General features: G+C 40.6%; 1 protein-coding gene across 3 annotated transcripts in view; it reads right to left on the bottom strand.

The window, feature by feature from the left end:
• The window catches only part of RCAN2 (regulator of calcineurin 2), a 73,818-nt gene that overhangs the window by 8,870 nt on the left and 46,708 nt on the right, over positions 1 to 18,240 (bottom strand). For all 3 annotated transcript variants that reach the window (XM_061461003.1, XM_061461004.1, XM_061461005.1), the window contains 2 exons: positions 6,013 to 6,186; positions 3,134 to 3,305 (listed from right to left, as the gene is read on the bottom strand). In XM_061461003.1, the coding sequence (XP_061316987.1) occupies positions 3,134 to 3,305; positions 6,013 to 6,186 (346 nt within the window). The remainder of the gene's footprint in view (positions 1 to 3,133; positions 3,306 to 6,012; positions 6,187 to 18,240) is intronic.

Below are 18,240 nucleotides of genomic sequence, written 5' to 3'. Positions count from 1 at the left end.
AGAGATGATGCCCAGCCTGCACTGGTTTTCAAACGTGCCTGAAATCGTGGGGACGAGTGCTAACTGACAGAGGGCAAAATCACACTGGGGAGCACATGGAGCAGGTGAGTGCTCAGGACCCTGACCCACAGTGTGTGTTACTGTACAGTGCAGAAGAAATTGGGGTGACAGGTTTGAAAGAGGCAGTGGGGGTAGAAGGGAAGAAATACACAGGTTAGGAAGTGGACAGGGAGAAGGTAGGACTGCTTTCCAGAAAAGGAGGGGCTTATTCTAGTGCCATGAGGATGGTTCATAAACAAATGGCAGAGCAAACATAGCTGCCTTTTCTTTGCTAGGAGCAGCTCTGCTGTTTATACATAGCCTAGACCTGGAGACTGCCCCTGTATCCCCCTTACAAACATTTCTCATATGAAATTATTTCCTGTATTCCTCATCAGGATGAAACTAAGACCTTATAAAACACTATGGAAAAGACATGAGGGCTTAGACTAGGCAACAGCTTGGTAGGTTGCAAGCATTCCTGTAGGAAAGATGTAGGTGACAACCAGACCAGGCAGAGACAGAATCTGGGCCTGGTAGGCAAACAGCCAAACTACCACCCCGGTTAGTGCAATGCTTTTATACCTTTGACAAGCTAGTGGAAGTTCTCTTGACAGTGGAAGTGTTTTTCATTAGAGAGATTAACATCACGCTTCTTTATTTGCAATATATTGGAAAAATCCTAGGCTGGTGGTCAGAACCAGGCACAGGCACAGTTCCTGGCTCTGAGTGGTCTACAGCATTCTGTTCATGCCTCATTTAAAGCTCAACTTCTGCATTTGCAGAGAGTGACAATATACATCAATCAACCAGAAACTTTATTAAATATGCCACGATCCTCCCTAAGAAGTAAATGCACCCTCACTGATCTTAACTGAATGTTGAAGGAGCACAAGCCAGCTTCCCTTTGTGCACAGCAGAGATCTTTTCCATTAGAGCTCTGAGATGCCAAACAGCCACTGCTGTAAGCCACAAGGAAAAATACAACACGTAGCAAATCTGTTAACTAGCTACCAGCCTATTCACGTTAGTCCAAAGCCAATGTCCCAGCCTTTGTGCCCAGGATATAGAGGAGATGACCTGTACTCATGGAAGGGGAAAGTAGCATGGGTCTGTGTCCAAGTGGTGTATCTCACATTACCAGCAAAGTAGGTCAGTAAACCCCATCTTATATTGAGGAGACAGAAAGAAACTATTCACTATTTACATGCTTAAATGAATTTTCCTGGTACTTGGATATTGTCACATGTTAAAGACATAGAAGTCAAGCTCCAACATTCAGAGTCAGTCAGCATTTTTTCATAGCTGTTAACCATAGTTACATGTTTTAATTGTGTTTCTTGAATGAAAATAAAGGATCTAACATAGCTGAGGCCAACAGTTGATGTACAGCACTGTGTTTTACTGATGTCCTACTGAGAAATGAGGTTTGGTGGATTTGTTTTCAATGGAATGCTAAACACAGTAAATGCACAACTGAGAACTGCAACACTATTTTAAATCCGGCACTGCAGTTAACTAAAATTGATCCCTCTAACAAGTGCTAAAAATAGAAAGACAAGAGCACACCATGACTTTTCATATTGCTCCCTTCAGGCTCCTTAACTATGGGTGAATATGACCTTCACGCAAAGCTGTCCCAGAGGGTGGGACAATGAGTGATATTTCACATTCCGCTGCTCCAGAACAGGAATTGATTTATTACCCAGCTAGCTTGGGAATTCGTTTACGTGTTTCCATTTATAACAGTGCTGCATCAAAGGAAAAAAACCCAAAAAACAAAAAGGAGGCTTTTGTTTTTTCATTTATTCACCAGTTTAGAAGTAAAGTATCAATTCTGGAAATAATAATACACAATACAGTATGAAGCGTTATGCCTGACAACCTTTTTCTATGAGCTGTCCTGCTGAATGGGAATAAGCCGCAGGGATCTCTGATGTACTCCTGATCATGCATTTTCCCCCTGCGAGAGATCCCATTTGAAAAAGATGTGAGCTAATCCTGCACCTCAGCTCTGGGTTACTCTGGTACAGCTACACAAAGGCCCCAGTGATAAGATGCTTGCAGTTGGAAGCTACTCTCGGAACAAGCAAGCAGCATGTTTGGTTCAACTGCAGAGAAAACAATTCCCTCATCCCACTAGAATATAAAAACTAAACTGATGAATTTTCATTAGCTCAGCCACCCCCCAACTGTTACTAGATTGCATATGAAGTGTTTTATTTCAGTATGAAAGTAATTTAATAAGCTATTTATCCTTGTGGTTTATGAATGTAAATTAGACCAGTTTCTAAGTAATATTGCTTAGACCTGAAACTGGAACCTTTTCCCTTTTGAAAATTTTAAAAGACAGTGCTTTAACAGCTTTGAAAGAAAACTGTTGTTAAAGATGCCTTAAAACAAAAATAATCCTCTCCTAGGAAATTTTTTTGTTTCATCAGATGAGTATTTTCTAAGGTAAAGCATTTTCTGAAAATCCCAGCTAGCTTCACTTCCTGGCATTAGCTGAAGATGGGAAGAGAGAAGAAAGCCTATCAGCATTACCCACTGACATGTATCTTATGTTCACAGAGGTTACAGATTACCAACGATTCCTCCTCCAGACAGTTTACAAAAAAAAATGGGCAGTCCTAGGAGAGCAACCCTGCCAGGATTGGGGAATGGCAGTTCTCTCCACTCCAGGGGAAATGCAATGATGCCTAAACATTACATAAGGTATTCTGCACCTTAGAATGCAGTACTGAGCAGATGTGATTTAAAGCAAAAACTCAAGTTCATGGACAAACATTTGTCCAGTCCACACCTAAACCATCAGTTGGCTCATCTAAGCACAGACCCAAGCATAATAAAATGTGTAAGCAGGCTTTGATATGCTATTCAGTCAGACATCACTAATGAGCTGCAGATAGAATTCTGTATGTATATATGGTAAAATTCACCCTTAAGCAAAGAACCAGCTGACATGCACCAACTTAAATCCAAAGCTTTAATGCCACTTACAGGCTTTATGCCAACTTCCTTACAGTTATTATCTACGCTGCTATTTCTCATCTCCTTTTCCTGACACATTTTCACACAAGAACCACATGCTTACCTGGTCCTAGCTTAGAAACTGCATAAAGGAGGTCGTAGTTGATGACAGGTGTTGCATCATCTATTGGTTGCCACCCTACAGGTGGGGAGGCTGGAGGCGAGATGAGAAACTGTTTTGCAGGCTGCGGTGGTGCCAAATGAAGCTTGTCTCCATCTGTCTCAGAGGTCTGAATCTTTAAAGAATAACAAATACATTATTTAGTATAGGATAGAATCATACAATAGCTTGGGTTGGAAGGGACCTTTAACGGTCATCTCATCCAACCCCCTATGTAGGGACATCTTCCACTAGATCAGGTTGCTCAGAGCTTTGTCCAGCCTGACCTTGACTATTTTCAGGGATGGGGAATCAGTCACCTCTCTCTGCATAACCTGTGCCAGTATCTCACCACCCTCATTGTAAACAATTTCTTACTCACATATAGTCTCAATCTCCCCTCTGTCAGTTTAAAGCCATTTATCCCTTGTCCTGTCCCTACAGGCCCTTGTAAAAAGCACGTCTCCAGATTTCTTGTCAGCCCCTTTAGGCACTGGAGCTGTTCTAAGGTCTCCCTGAAGCCTTCTCCAGGCTGAACAAGCCCAGCTCTCTCAGCCTGTCTCCACAGCAGAGGTGCTCCAGTCCTCTGAGCATCTTCGTGGCCTCCTCTGGCCTTTCTCCAACAGCTCCACCTCTTTATGTTGGGGCTCCCAGAGCTGAACACAATACTCCAAGTGGGGTCTCACAAGAGCAGAGTAGAGTGGGAGAATCCCCTCCCTCAACCTGCTGGTCACACTGCTGGTGATGCAGCCCAAGGTACAGTTGGTTTTTCCAGGTTGCGAGGGCTTATTGCTAGCTCATGTCCAGCTTTTCATCCACACGGGATGGGTAAACGGAACGATTACTCAGATCATACACTTTTAATGCCAAATGCCACCCAGAGAGGGTTTCAGTGTCAGTCTCAACAGAGAAGGTCTGGAGATGAATTTCATTTAAATGCTACAGATGGTTCCTCTACAGTAAATGCACTGGGGGGGGTGGGGGAGGTGGGGTGTTATATGAACAAAGCTACAATGTTTGTGCCTATTGTACATGTTCTGTGAGGATAAATGCAAAGCTTTGGTATCCAGAGCTGCTAGTTCAGAGATTTTTGAGACTGAAAAGGTAATTGTTGTGATCTACTGGTCTAAATTCCTAAATAAACACAGACGTTAGAGAAGAAACCAGTAACTCCTGCACCAAGGCCTTATAAGTAACTTCAGAAAGATTTCTGAAGATCTGATTTCTTTAGCTGAAGTGATAAAGGAATCTATCACGTTCTTAGTCATTTGCAACTAGTTGTTCTCATTTCATTTCCATCTTAAATTATGTAGTTTAGTTACTTCTCTTTTCTGGTATATTAAGGAAGGTTCCACATATTTGAGCAAGTTTACAAGCACCTTGAGCCCAAAAGCAGTAACCTGCATTTGCATGCTTGGGACAGCAGCCTCTTTGCAAAGAGCCAGTTTGGTTCTCTCAACATCATGTTCCCCAGAGATTCTAGCTCTTGAAGTGCTTATTTCAGACTGGCCCAGGCCCATATAAAAACACACTGCTCCAAACACTGTGCTGCTTCCGCATATCCATTCCCTGGACACAACTAACAGGGTCTTTAAAGACTGCATATACTGGAGAGCATAGTGTAGATACCCAAATGGCTTTGCAGGAAATCAACTCAGATATGGAGACTAATCACTGTTATGCACATTCTTCTTTTCCTTGTGCTACCCAAGTTTTCAATTAACCTCTTGGTAGTGCAGCTGGAGTGAAATGATGCTCAGATCTGCTTAACAGCAGCTTTTGAAACCTTTCAGAAAAAAAATAAATAATCAGAGCCAGATCTAGATATTAAGGCATCTAAAAGGGGATTGAGGCAGCTTTTCAACACCTAAAGCCAACTGTAAAGTCTTCTGAACTCATCCAACCTGTTAAACATACTGTTTTGTTTTGTTTCTTTCACCAATGTAGTTTTCCATCCTCCCAAGGTCCCGCTTCTGCCTAGGCTTAAATCAGCTCTTATCCTGACCAGACTGCAGAAACTCAAAATTCAGCTGCCTCTTAGGCTTGACTGACACCTTCCAATAAGCCTGCTCTTAACCCCAGAGCTCTGAAGGACTGATCTAGCAGCTCAAAGCACACTTATGTTGCTTATGAGCACCAGTGAGTATCCCATAAGCCACAGTGGCCACAGCAATTCATTAAAATACATCCAGAAGAGGCGGTGGCCGGGTTCTCAGCCTCCCTCACTTTTCTGTACCCTGGATGAGGCCTAGTACTCACCCAGGCTGTGGGAGATCTGGGTTCTCTATTTCTTGGCCATGGAGAATCAAATCCTCAACTGAACCTTCCAACAGATGGATTTAATCACCTATGCCCCCAGGCTGGGGGTATGGCTTTTCCTGTACTTTCTTCCCTTTACTGATACTTACTAAATTCCTTTTAGAAAATTCATACATGTATTCAGTAAGAATAAAACAAAAAGGGGGGGAGGAGGAAGCCTGACTATGGCTCAGGGATACAGTCAAATAAATAATTCAGCCCTACTTTTTTTTAAGAACTTATGATACTTCACATTACCACGCTTTTATGGTGTAGAGAGTTATTCACAGAAACTACCCAATGTTGTAAAATCAGTTCTAAGCCATGTAACCTCTGTGTGTTGAATAAGCAACTTGGGTCCTGAGTGGTCCTTTAAATTTACTGCAGGCCCACTGGTCAGGTACAGCTCAGACAACATAAGGACATTTGAGAAATCTTTTAGCAGAGAGATTGGACATGGGAGAAACCTTTATTACTTTTATGCAGCGTTACTGCTCAATACTTCCATAAAAGCACCAACAGAAACAGACACCAGATTTCATTACCTGTGCAAAATACAACTTTAACTTCTTCCCTCTGAACTGTGTTTCATGCAGCTCTATTCTGGCACGAGCTGCTGATTTGGGATTACTAAAGTTTATCCGCACACGCCTGAAGCTTTTGAAGAGCTGGAATGTCACGCAGTCATCATAGGCACGGAACAAGCCTTCAAATTTCTCCTGCAGATGGAAAAGAAAGAATGGTGATCATTTACTTTGTGCTCACATCAGCCTGTGTCAAAGGATCATCTGAAACTTGACAACTCTTTAACCAAGGGGTTTCAGCCTGTGGCCTTTGGGGGTGAGTGTCCACAGACTAGCGAAGGCTCTGTGAAAAGAAACTAAGGAAAGCACTGGTCTGGAAGTGCTCTGCAAAATGTTCAGGGGAAGGATTCTTCAAATTGAGAACCCAGAAGCTATTGAACTCATAAAAGTTGAGTGAAACTGCAACAGTGGCTTATGGAATGAAGCTGAAAAGGGTGCATGACTGAAAACACCAGACAACTGTGGTCTCATCTGTACAAAAGCAAGCATTGTGCTGAATCACAATGGAGTCAGCAAACAAAGTCAGGTTCATTGTAACTGAGCTACATTCACATCAACACAGCAGGGTTATTTGGTATTGCATGTTATGGTTTTTTGATGCTTCTGTCATTTAAATACTTAGCACAGATACACTCATTTCTTGAGAGTTCCTGTAGCAGCATGGAAAAAAGCTAGGGAGCTGAAAACAGTCACCTGACCCAAAGACAAATTTCAGGCTTCAAAATGTTTAGCCGTAGAACCACTTTCAAAAGCAGATGACATAAATGTGAATATTTTAATGCTGTAAAGGAAAGGTCTGAGGTGTTGCACATCTATGGACCTAGAGATCAACAGAAATTCAAGGTTCATTAGCAGCCTTGGAGGATCAGACTTTCTCTGCAATTTCTCTGTAAATATGCAAACACAGAGGACTAGTTCCAAATCGTCAAATAAAACCAAAGTATTTACATCAGTTCTGACACACTTGCACAGGTCGTTTCATTCACAAGCATAGATTCATAAAGTGTTAAGACTGAAAGGGAGCAGTTACTATGTAGTGTCTACTTTGTGTCTACTCAGACTTTCGACTGCTATCCAGTGAGTCTCACATAAAGTTCCAGCATTTTAACTACTATAACCAAGACTTAAAGTCTTTGAAGATGGAGAATCAGCCTGAGCAAAGCTCTTTGTTTTAAGGGTTCTTTATCCTGAAAATGAAGCGTTTGAGATGATTTGCCACACCATTTCATACACTGAGCACTGTTACGTCAGCCGTTTGTAGAATTCCAACAACCTAATGTTTTCTTTGATACATCTGCAAATAAGCTTTAAAATATAACTTATTTTCTTCTCACCTAGGAAAAAAGTTTATTTTCTCTTTGAGTGGATAAGTTGCTAAGGCTGCATAAGATGAAACAGAAAATGCAATTTATGTAATCTCATCAAGACCTCAAGTTCTCATCTGCTGATCGTACAAAGTGAGAGAAAGAATCCAGAACTTCTTGGAAAAATCACAGAATAGTTTGGGTTAGAAGGAACCTTAAAGCTTATCTAATTCCAACCCCCTGCCATGGGCAGGGACACCTTCCACTAGACCAGGTTGCTCCAAGCCCCGTCCAACCTGGCCTTGAACACTGTCAGGGATGGGGCAGCCACAGCTTCTCTGGGCAATCGCTGCCAGTGCCTCACTGCCCTCACAGGGAAGAACTTCTGTCTTTCAAATTAACCTCCCTGTGGTCTATGAAGCTTTCATGATTTTCATTTCATCTGACCTCACTCACCCCTTCCTCTTACCACAGGACATACTTCAGAGGAATAAACAAAAAAGAGGAGAAAAAAAGAGAGGAGTGGCTGGTCAAGGGGAATAACGGCAAGAAGCCTTAATACCACAAACATGATGGTGTTGACAGGTATTCAAGGTATTATAACAGAAGTCACATATGCTAAAAATAAGCAGCAAAGTGAACATTTCCTAGTCATGAACATTTCCTAGCCCCTTGTAGTAGCTATCAGTTTCCCTACAAGTCAACAATAAAATCATTCATCATATAAAAAAAAAATTTCACCAACCATGGAAGAAACCATGCACAGACTTGTCTGGCAACTGGGAAGTAATTATTTATTATGACTTACTGTTTGTTAGGGTACAGATTCTCCCTCTATTGAAAAAATGGTATTTTCTTGTCTTTTGTGCCTGCCCTCTTTGTGACACTCCAGAATGCAGATCTTGGTGAGGGTCATAATGCAGAAGAAGGGAAGACGTTGAGTTCAAACTTGGGCCCAAGAACAGTGAGCACAAGGAATGTTTTGGGCACATTTCTGGACAATAATGAGACACACTTACATTAGGCACCGAAAGGGATAGATGGGAGTATCTCTAAATAAAGCTGATTAAATACTGGACACCAAACGTGATACAGGGAGAACATTAAAGTGCTATGGGCTTTATTCTGCTTACTTTTCAGTTTGATACTGGCACAGCATTAGAGATTCAGCTTTGATTAATGCTCCAAAAAATGCCGTGGGGAGCAGGGAAATCAAGGCCTCTATTTGATACTAATACAGGGCAGTCTGTCCACAGTGGGACGCACCTACTGCACTGACTGAAACTGCATCTCCCATTAAAAAGATTCATACATCTGAATTTTTCTTCATTTTCAGCTGATAATAATAATGACCTCAGCAGAGGTCATTAATCATCAACTGCAATTAATGGCCCTCAGCTGCATTTAGAGCCATCCAAGCTCCTCCTAGCTTGATATTAATTCCCAGGAAATGCCTTATGCCTTAATTGCTATTGCCTGTGATTTCTAATATCTGTTGCATGTACTTATCTGGATAAAAGTCTTTCAGACTCATTCCAACCTATAAGAAAATGTATCATACGCATTTTAAAGACCTAAGAAAATTCTCTCCCTTTCAAGTTTTGTGAATAAATTATTCAAGACTCATAATCCTCTCAATTCAGGACTTTTAGGATTCAGTATTCTTTAAATACTTCTAGAAAATGTGTCTCTGAACGTTCAGAATACTTCGAAAACTCTTGACAATAAAGCAATGTCCAAAGTTGAGCAGCAGCGTTGCTACTCAAGTCAAAATGCAGAAAGTCATGAGATAGGCATTTGTGGGATTTTGGACTGTCTCCATTCATCCCAAGTGTGTCTCTGTGAGACCTGATTTGCTCTGGCAAATGCAGTTCGTTTTCAGTTGACCAGTTCTGCAGAAGTTTTCTCTCTCATAGGCTCCGAGCCATCTCTTCATCTTGCTATTCCTTTGCTAACACCAGGCACCTTTCCCCAGTTCTTCCCTGTCACCTTTCGTCAGCTCTCATCACCCATCATTCACCACCTCTAGCAGTTTCTAAAGTTCTTTTATTTTTTCATTAACAGAATTAGCACAAAGTGCGCACACACTAATTGAGGCTGCTGGTTACTCAAGCTTGATTGTTATCATTTATGACAGCCAATGCAAAGGACAAACAGAGCACCATCCATGGAAGAAATGAGCACTGGTGTGATAGACATGAGCTAAAAGCTTCAGAGTACAAGGGCAAAGCTATGCACTCCTGGACTAAAAACCATCAGTACTACTAAAGGGGAGTTCACCTGGGATCCAAGATCCTGTCAGTCACATGATAGAAGTCATCAGTGAAATGCAGCCGTAAGGAGGCAAACAAAATACTGAATGTATCTGGAGAAGTATTTCCAGTAAAGCAAGGAAGCTATTGACAACATTGTATAGAGCACTATTACATGTTATTAAAAATGCAGGGTTTGTTGCCTGTATCCCAGACAGATTAAGCCAAACAGGAACAGACTCAGATAAAGGCTACAGGGAATGAAAGACTTACTGAATAAGAAATGAAAATGCTTGGCTTATTTAGCAAAACAAAGCAAAACCTGAGAGGAGATGGGACAATCATCAGTAGTTTACCAGAACTGTACAGAATAAAGACAAAGTATACTGTGCAGATTACAGACTAGGAGACTATGTCAGCATGAATCAGGTGGAAACAATTTACATGAACAGGTGTAGCTCAGCAGTTAAAGAAGATTTCAAACATCAGAGTATTGATCCAGAAACAAACTTCCAATCGCAGCAGTGTGGAGAATGATTTTTTTATAAAGATTGAAATCGGTTAGTTGATGGGAGGGACTATGACAAAGTATCCCAACAAGCATTGTAAAACATGACTGCCTGAATTAGCAAGTGAATTGGGTTCTGACACAGCAAGTTCCTGTGATTTATTTCCAAACATTTCTTTCATGAATAGCTCCATTGGTATTGTGTTAATTCAGGACAAAAGCCAAGGCCTAATTCAATTCAATGGAACTCTTTCCACAGACATCAGCGAGTGTTGGATTAGAGCCCTATAACTCAGAACACAAATTACATTTTATTATTCAGTGTGTTTACACTCATTATCACCCTTGTTACACATTTGATTTAGGAGATGGCTGTGATTTAAAACTTTCCTAGAATTTTGGAATCAAGGCTGCCTGGTAACCTCATAGCAGCCTTCCAGGATCTGAAGGGGGCCTATAAGGATGCTGGGGAGGGTTTCTTCATTAGGGACTGTAGTGATAGGACAAGGGGTAACGGGTTAAAACTTAAACAGGGGAAGTTTAGATTGGATATAAGGAGGAAATTCTTTACTGTGAGGGTGGTGAGGCACTGGAAAGGCCTACCCAGGGAGGCTGTGAATGCTCCATCCCTGGTGGTGTTCAAGGCCAGGTTGGACAGAGCCTTGGGTGGCATGGTTCAGTGGGAGGTGTCCCTGCCCATGGCAGGGGGGTAGGAACTTGATGATCTTAAGGTCCATTCTAACCCTAACTATTCTATGATTCTACAATTCTAAATACAGCAAGCATTCTTCCCATTTCAGTTTTTCCTGTTCATTTATATGAGGATAATACAAGGAACTAAAGGTATACGACAGAGAAACAGTCATAATTTACAGTTATAGAATGATAGAACAGTTTGGGTTGGAAAGGACCTTAAGATCATCCAGTTCCAAGCCCCCGGCCTTGGGCAGGGACACCACACACTAGACCATGAAACATGTTTTTCTTGAAATTAGCTCTGTACCATATACAAATTTGCCTTTAAGAAATAAACTCATACCTCAGAGTGGAATGTGGTCTGTTTACACATAGCCAGGCTGGTGAAATAGCATAGATCCCTCACATGTGGCACAAGAAGAAAGATGGAGTTTGATAAAATGTTTGAAGGCGAAGCACTAAAGAGTTTAGTAACAAAAACAGTGCACAAACAGCTCAGTAAGGAAGATACACATACCAGTTAATTCTAGAGGGGATAAAGGAGTTACTAAAGCAGTGCACATTTAAAAAAAATAAAACTACAGAAACCTAGAAAAACCTCACCTGGAAGTAATTTCAGGACTGGGATGCATCAGTGCTACATGAAGGGTATTGCAATGACCTAGTCTGGGTATTTTGTATAGCTTTTCTCATCCAGGAGTAAGGAAGATGGAGCAAGCTGGAAAAGCAATGGAAGAAGACTTCAAGGATGATTAGAGAAGTGCTGAGCATATCATGGGAGGTAAAAGTAAGTGATCTTACCTTGGGAAACAGTAAGTAAGGTATGGTGTGTTTCCTGCTACATCTAAGGAAAGCAGTAGTGAAGTGCAGGGAAATGCATTATCTGAATTACAATAACCAACAGCACTGGTATGAAACAAAGACTTCCCATTAAAACGTTCAGGCTCCAACTGAGGTTATTTAGCATTAAACCTGTAAAATTTCAAAATGCCATTGGCCCAGGAGTAGCAAAAAGGGTAACTACTTTCGTGAAAGGGGCAGGAGGAAGATTACAGGACAGCAGTATGCATTTCTGTAGCTCTGAAATAAAAAAATAATTACATAATTTGTAATCAGAATTGGGTTCACATCAAGTGCTTTTAACAAGTCTTTCATGAGCCACAGAAACCAAGCAAACAGCTTGATATAAGTCATACGTGAAAATATCTTAAATGGCATGACCTCCTGCAAGTAGCCAGTATAAACAACAGCCTAATCAACGATCAAATTCACTGCTTCTAAAAAGGTGAAATAGGAAACTTTGGAGGCACATATGGAAAAGCCCTATTGATTTGCAGTTAACATTGTGCTGAAAAAGGAGGAAATACTTTAAACAGATTACGATGATGATCAATGAAGAGCTCCATGCTCTTGTTCTTATGCCTTTATGAAATGGCAGGAGAATAAATTACAGATTTATCATCCAGGGATACTAAGGCACAGGCCTCCAGGTCCTAGCTTTTTATTTTGCCTTTCACTGAAGGTAGCTGTAGCCTAGAGTGTGGCATCTTCCTACTCCCTCCTTACCAGTGGGATAGGATAGTATTTGAAGAAAATACTCAGAATGAATACTACTGTCTGAATGCTGGTTTGAAGGAAGTTTCTTCTGTTATCAAAGGGGACGTCTCATACAATCCCATAGGTAGAAACAACAACAAAAAATGCAGTAGCAAACTGTGTCTTTCCATCTCTCTGTCATTTGTCAGGGTACATTTTAAGATGGTAACATTTCTACATGTGAGAAACTTTGAAAGGGAGAAAAAAAAGTGGTTTTCACCTTGGTACTCAGTGCAAAGTTCTGTTCATCTTTTCCTGAAGCTGGATTAGAGCACTGAAATAGGGGTGAAAAGAGCTTGGGTTTATTTATTTGAATGATGCATAGCACTTCCAAAATTGCACAACAGCCTGAGTACACAAACAAATCAACCCAGATTCGCTACCCTGGTTCATGCTATTTGTTGTTCTGTGCTTGGCTTTCTGTTAGTTTTAAGGGGTGAAGGGTCAGGTAAATTATGAGCCAAAGATTAAACAAAACAGTATAAGCCAAAATAAATTTTGAGGTTGAACTTTGAGAAGAACAGATTAAAAAATACATTAAATCTTGCTGCTTTTGGTTATATCATGACCGATTTACTTGCATTATTGCAATCCTGTGAATGTTAAGGGGGGTCCTAATACGTTTTAGTTTTACTATGTGAAGAATACACATTTTGTATTCCAGAGGTGATGCCAAGTGACCTGGTTGCTCTGCTCTTTGCAGTGAACCAACCCTACACAGAAATGCAGTGACTACAAAGCGTGCCTGCACACAGCCGTGCCTCATGGCTCACACATGCTGTCACGTTACATGGGCTGCTTTGGAGGCATCTGCACAGAACTTTTAGATCCTGAAGGCTGCAATCAAGGTTTTGCACCATCATTTTGTGCTAAAATCATTCCAACAGCAGAAATATTTGATGTAACGCTTACTGCTTACAGATATGGTATCTTGCTCCAGACAGAGACTTTGAGAAAGTATAACAGAGATTGCACTGTGGTGTAGACATTTGTACTTCATCATCTCACAAAAACTCATGACAAAACTAGATAGGAAACAGGAAGAAGCTTGATAAGTTTTACCTCACACCAGGACTGAGGCAGTAAGAGCCATCCCTCCCTACCAGTCCTCCTGCGCAAGGACAAGTCCACCAAGGCATGATAGCACTGCAGCAGCACCGCAAACCTCCTGGTGAACAAAACAAGACAGACTTGCATCTTGAAAAATCAGCTGAGCTAAATAAACCCCTGTTCAGCTTCCAACTCACCAGCACAACAAAAGGTACAGAGATAATATCTATCCCAAAGCTTAATGGAAACGGCATTCACATTTCAGAAGAGGCTGACAAATGGCAGGGGCACAGAATTTTGCTGCGTTGCCTTTTCTGTTTTTAACCAGCTCACATCTCTGTTTACCTCAATGTGACGCACATTCCTCCTGCTTAGCTCCACTGATCTGGAAACCAAAGGCTCCTTCAAGATGAAATAAATTGTTCCTGTGGCAATGCCAAGGGGGTGATTTAATATAGTTTGGAGACTTCTCAATTCAATTTCACACCCAATGACTGAGCTAAAAGAAAAATCCACACTTTATGTTTCTTCTTTATAGGAGCACTGCTATTTTACTGTATCACCAGAAACAGCTTTTCTGAGCATCCCATATTTGAAGTACTCCAGTTCCAGATGCTGCATTAGCTCACTGAAACGCTGGAAGTGCTCTTTCAAACCAGCTGGCCAAATGCACATTATATGACTATATCTATTAGTTTTGCCCCCAGTGCTAGGGAGTGTTCTATAGAAACATCATTCTTTGTTCGCAGAGAAGCTATTTCTGATTCCTGTGCTGGCTAGCATTTTGTGCAACATCACTAGATACTTCCTTTTTTTCTTCTTGCTTGCATCATATTTGTCAGAGTAAAAAAAGCAAGAAGAAAGATCAGTGAAGGATTTAATGCAATTTCTGTTTTCCAAACAGCAGCCTTACATTTTAGCTTAAGAATGATAAAAATAATGATCATAATGAAGCCATGAGGAAAAAAATCAGACAGTCCTGAAAAAAAAAAAAAAAGCTTTTTTATGTTTATTTTATTTTAAGAATTCACACAATAACTGTGTAGATAATGTATTCAGTGAGCTCCAAGGAGCTCATCTACATTGGATTTAAGAATATCCATAGTATCGATTTTATCTTGTTGCAGCAAACATTTAAGCCCATCAATTAATTGATAGCACAAGAAACAAATTACTGTGTATATGTTTAGCCTGTTCCAATAATTCCTAAAGTTCCTATTATTGTAATCTGGCAAACAAAACTAAGGAAGAAAAACAACCTTAATTAGTTTTTACCAGTAGCTATGTTTCTGTCAATAAGGGTGTTCCAAGGAGCAGATCTATACAGCAAAACAGCTGGTGCTGAGGACTTTCTGAGCAGGTTCTGTGGTCTGAATGCCCATCAGCAGTTGGAATATATCAGGCACATTACTGGAGTGCACCTTCTGTATTAATTTCATCTGAAAGACAACCAGCTCATGAGCTGCTCTGTGACGTGGACGAAAATATGGAGATCAACAGGAAAACTGCCTCATGAGAACCCCCAACTCAGACTAAAAAAGCTAATGTAGATGCAAGCCAGGATCTCTCATCAGAACAGTCGGTGGCACTCCTGGAAAAGCCAAAAAAAACCCCAACCAAATTCAAATGCTAGGGACAAGAATAAATAAGGGACTGGTAGTCAAACTGGCACAGGGAACGAGGATTAGATTTATGCATTAGCTGTGTGAAAATATTCATACTAACTGTATAAACTTAGGGACTGTAAGAAAAGCCACATAAAATTCCATCTTCTTATCACACTATTTTTTATTGATCTTTGACAACTTAAGTTTCATCTCCTTAACCCTTCTGAGGTATACTACTCTCCTCCTCTGTGTGGTGACACTGAGGACAAACTGACTTGTAGTCACAGTGCCCACTTACAGGCAACCATGGGAGCTTAGTCTCAGAAGCTTAGTACAAAAATCGCTGCTGAAATGTAGCTTCAAAGGAAAACAGCCTACCTGGAGACAAAAATGTAGAAGTCAGATTTCACTAAAGGTGCTGCTGCTAAATGACTCTTGTAACCCTTTATATGAATACCATTGACCAAATCTGAGACCAAGACTAGTTCCAGCTGAACCTAGGCTCTGTCAGGAGTTTAGAAAACAACGGGGTCTGTTCTGAACCTCACGACTCAACAGGAGGATTTCCTTATTGACTGTATTTCTTCCATTAGACACAAGCTATTGTCCAAGTCTGAGACTGATTTGATTCAGCCTTACCCAGGCTCCATTAGGAGTTTATAAAGCAAAGGGGTCCAGTCTGAACCTTGTGACTCAATGGGAAGGCCTCCTTTACCCTTTTCATCCTTGACCTCTATAAAAATCATTTTAGCTTGATTCTACCTCGATTTGCCTTTATACATTCCATTAGACACAGGCTATTGACTGAGTCTGAGAGGAGGGAGGGTCTCCCTTACCCTTGGTGTTTTCGGTCTCTGTATCAATCACCTTTAGCTTGTTTTTACAATTTTCCTTTGAATGCTTCATCTATAAATAACAAAGTGAACCTTGCCATCAAATTCTGTTAAGTCGTGCTTTTATAAATCATATTAAAACTGCTCTTCGTAATACCTTTGATGGTCATTCTTTAAGGAACCCTAAACCACTCATTTTGTAACAGCACCTCTGCCCTAAAACATTAAATAAAGAGCTATTCTCTCTTGCCTTTCTCCCTACTACTGCAGCCCACGCTCAGTGGGCAGAATCTGCAGTGCTATGACCACTGTCTAACGCTTTGGTTGTACTATTTGACTGTTTCTTATTCTTGCCAGTCTGTCTCGACCATCTGTCATTCGCTGTCTTACACTTCATTTGCAAATTACTCAAGCAGGTCTGTCGTCTGTCTACATTTGAACAGCTAGAGAAGCTGCAGCCTTTGAAACTGGAGTCTGTCTGTACAAGGATACATCAAGGTCAGTGATACGCGATCCCCCGTTGAGCGACTGAATGGAGTCTGTTGCAAACCTACATAAACTACATGTGAATGGTGTTTCAGGCTTAATGGTATACAAAAAAAAAAGTATCAGAAATAAACATGTAAGGAAGAGGTACAAAAAAACCTCTAAAACACTAAGGAAAAAATCATCATTGGGCTGGAAAAGAGTAAAGGTGTGCATAAAGGGAAGTTTTTGCTTCCTAATGTGACAAATAGAGGCATATGGGAAACTCCTTATAGGATCCATTTCAGACATATTCTGCCTCTTGTACATCCAGCACAGTATAGCTGATGGAATAAGAGTACACTGGTCTGCAACACACCAGAACTGAATGGATGACACATGCAGCTAAACCAAATTTTACCCTGATGGCTGCATAAGGATTTGAGGGTGCAGGATCACACAAGAGATGCTTACACCACAGCACAGCTTTCTGCATTTTGCCCTTGGTTAATACAGCAAAGCACTTCACATCCCACTAAACAACAGAGATCAATACAGTTTTCTTAATAGACATTAACTTGTTCAAGTTCCTAATTTCACTTTAAAATAGAGAAATGGTCTAAGTGGGAAAAAATAGATAAAGGAAGAGGAAAATAAAGTGAAATAAACAACTTTAAAGCATAGTTCAGAAACTATGACAGCTCTTTTAAACTGAGAGGTCCAGAAAAAATGTGTTGAGTTGCTGCAATATCTTAAGCAAAACTATTTCCAGAAAAGGCTTTTATGATTCATGAAAGCCTCATTCTGTAGTTTGCCAGTGAAAACCTACCTTCATCATCAATTCTCTATGTACATTTTCTTTTCATACTGCTTTGCTCTATATAGACCTTCCTTCATTAATTGTTTACAAGAAAACATTTGAGCTTGATGCATTTATTTGAAGAGGAAAAAAGTCTTACTTTTATTATTAGAAAGGATATAGATTTTCCTTACAACAGGAGCTGTGCTGTCAAAAATAGAAAGACACCAGTGGGTGTATGTATTTTTATATATATATATGTATATATATATATACACACACATTTAAAAAGAGGATAACTACAGGTAACAGTGCGTTCCTCCTAACTTCAAATGGCAGAACTTCCATAGACCTATTTATACCCTGCACTGAAAGAGGCCACTATAAAAGACTGCAAAGTATATCATTCTCCCACACTCACCGATTTGGTGCCCTCAGAGGAGCTATAATCTGTGAGAGGTACAATTGCTCTTAATGCTGTTATCACTCTGAAAAGTTGAACTGTGAACTTGATTTTGCAGATCATGGCAGAAAATGGATGGAAAATACCTGCATAAAGAGAGATGATACACTCATCCCTCCATGCTGCTTCTATACTGTCACTGTAATACTCACTTCAGCTCTGTCCTACAAAATATTGAAGATGCTTTCCAGTTTGAATAAGCTTCTGTGACAAAAAATGTGCTTGAAACATTCTTACACTTAAGAGAGGCTGTCTTGTCCCCCATCAGAGGTCACAGTCTTCAGAGGACTGCGGGATCCCAAGCATCAAAGAAATGCCATACAGTAGTCTACCTGCCTAATTAAAAATCCAGCATATTTTCATTTCCAGTATAAACCACAATGCTTAATTAGACTCTAACAATTTTACAGTGCTATAGTACCTAATGAAATCAAGAATTTAGCAATTTTCAGAAAACTGGGCTTGTGCAGGCCAGAAGAGGGGTTTTAGTTGACAAGCAGCCTCACAGCACCAGGAAGTGGTCCTGAGAGGACAGACCTGGTCTCTGTAACAAGTACATAAGGGCAGTAAAAGAAGCAATAGTTTTTATCTGCCTCAACAGCCACTAGTACTGTCC

The sequence above is a fragment of the Pezoporus flaviventris genome, unplaced genomic scaffold (assembly GCF_033815535.1).
Source record: "Pezoporus flaviventris isolate CSIRO_AGI_PZ_B2104156 unplaced genomic scaffold, CSIRO_AGI_Pfla_v1 ptg000031l, whole genome shotgun sequence".
NCBI lineage: Eukaryota > Metazoa > Chordata > Aves > Psittaciformes > Psittacidae > Pezoporus > Pezoporus flaviventris.
This window is presented reverse-complemented; position numbering and strand designations above follow the sequence as displayed.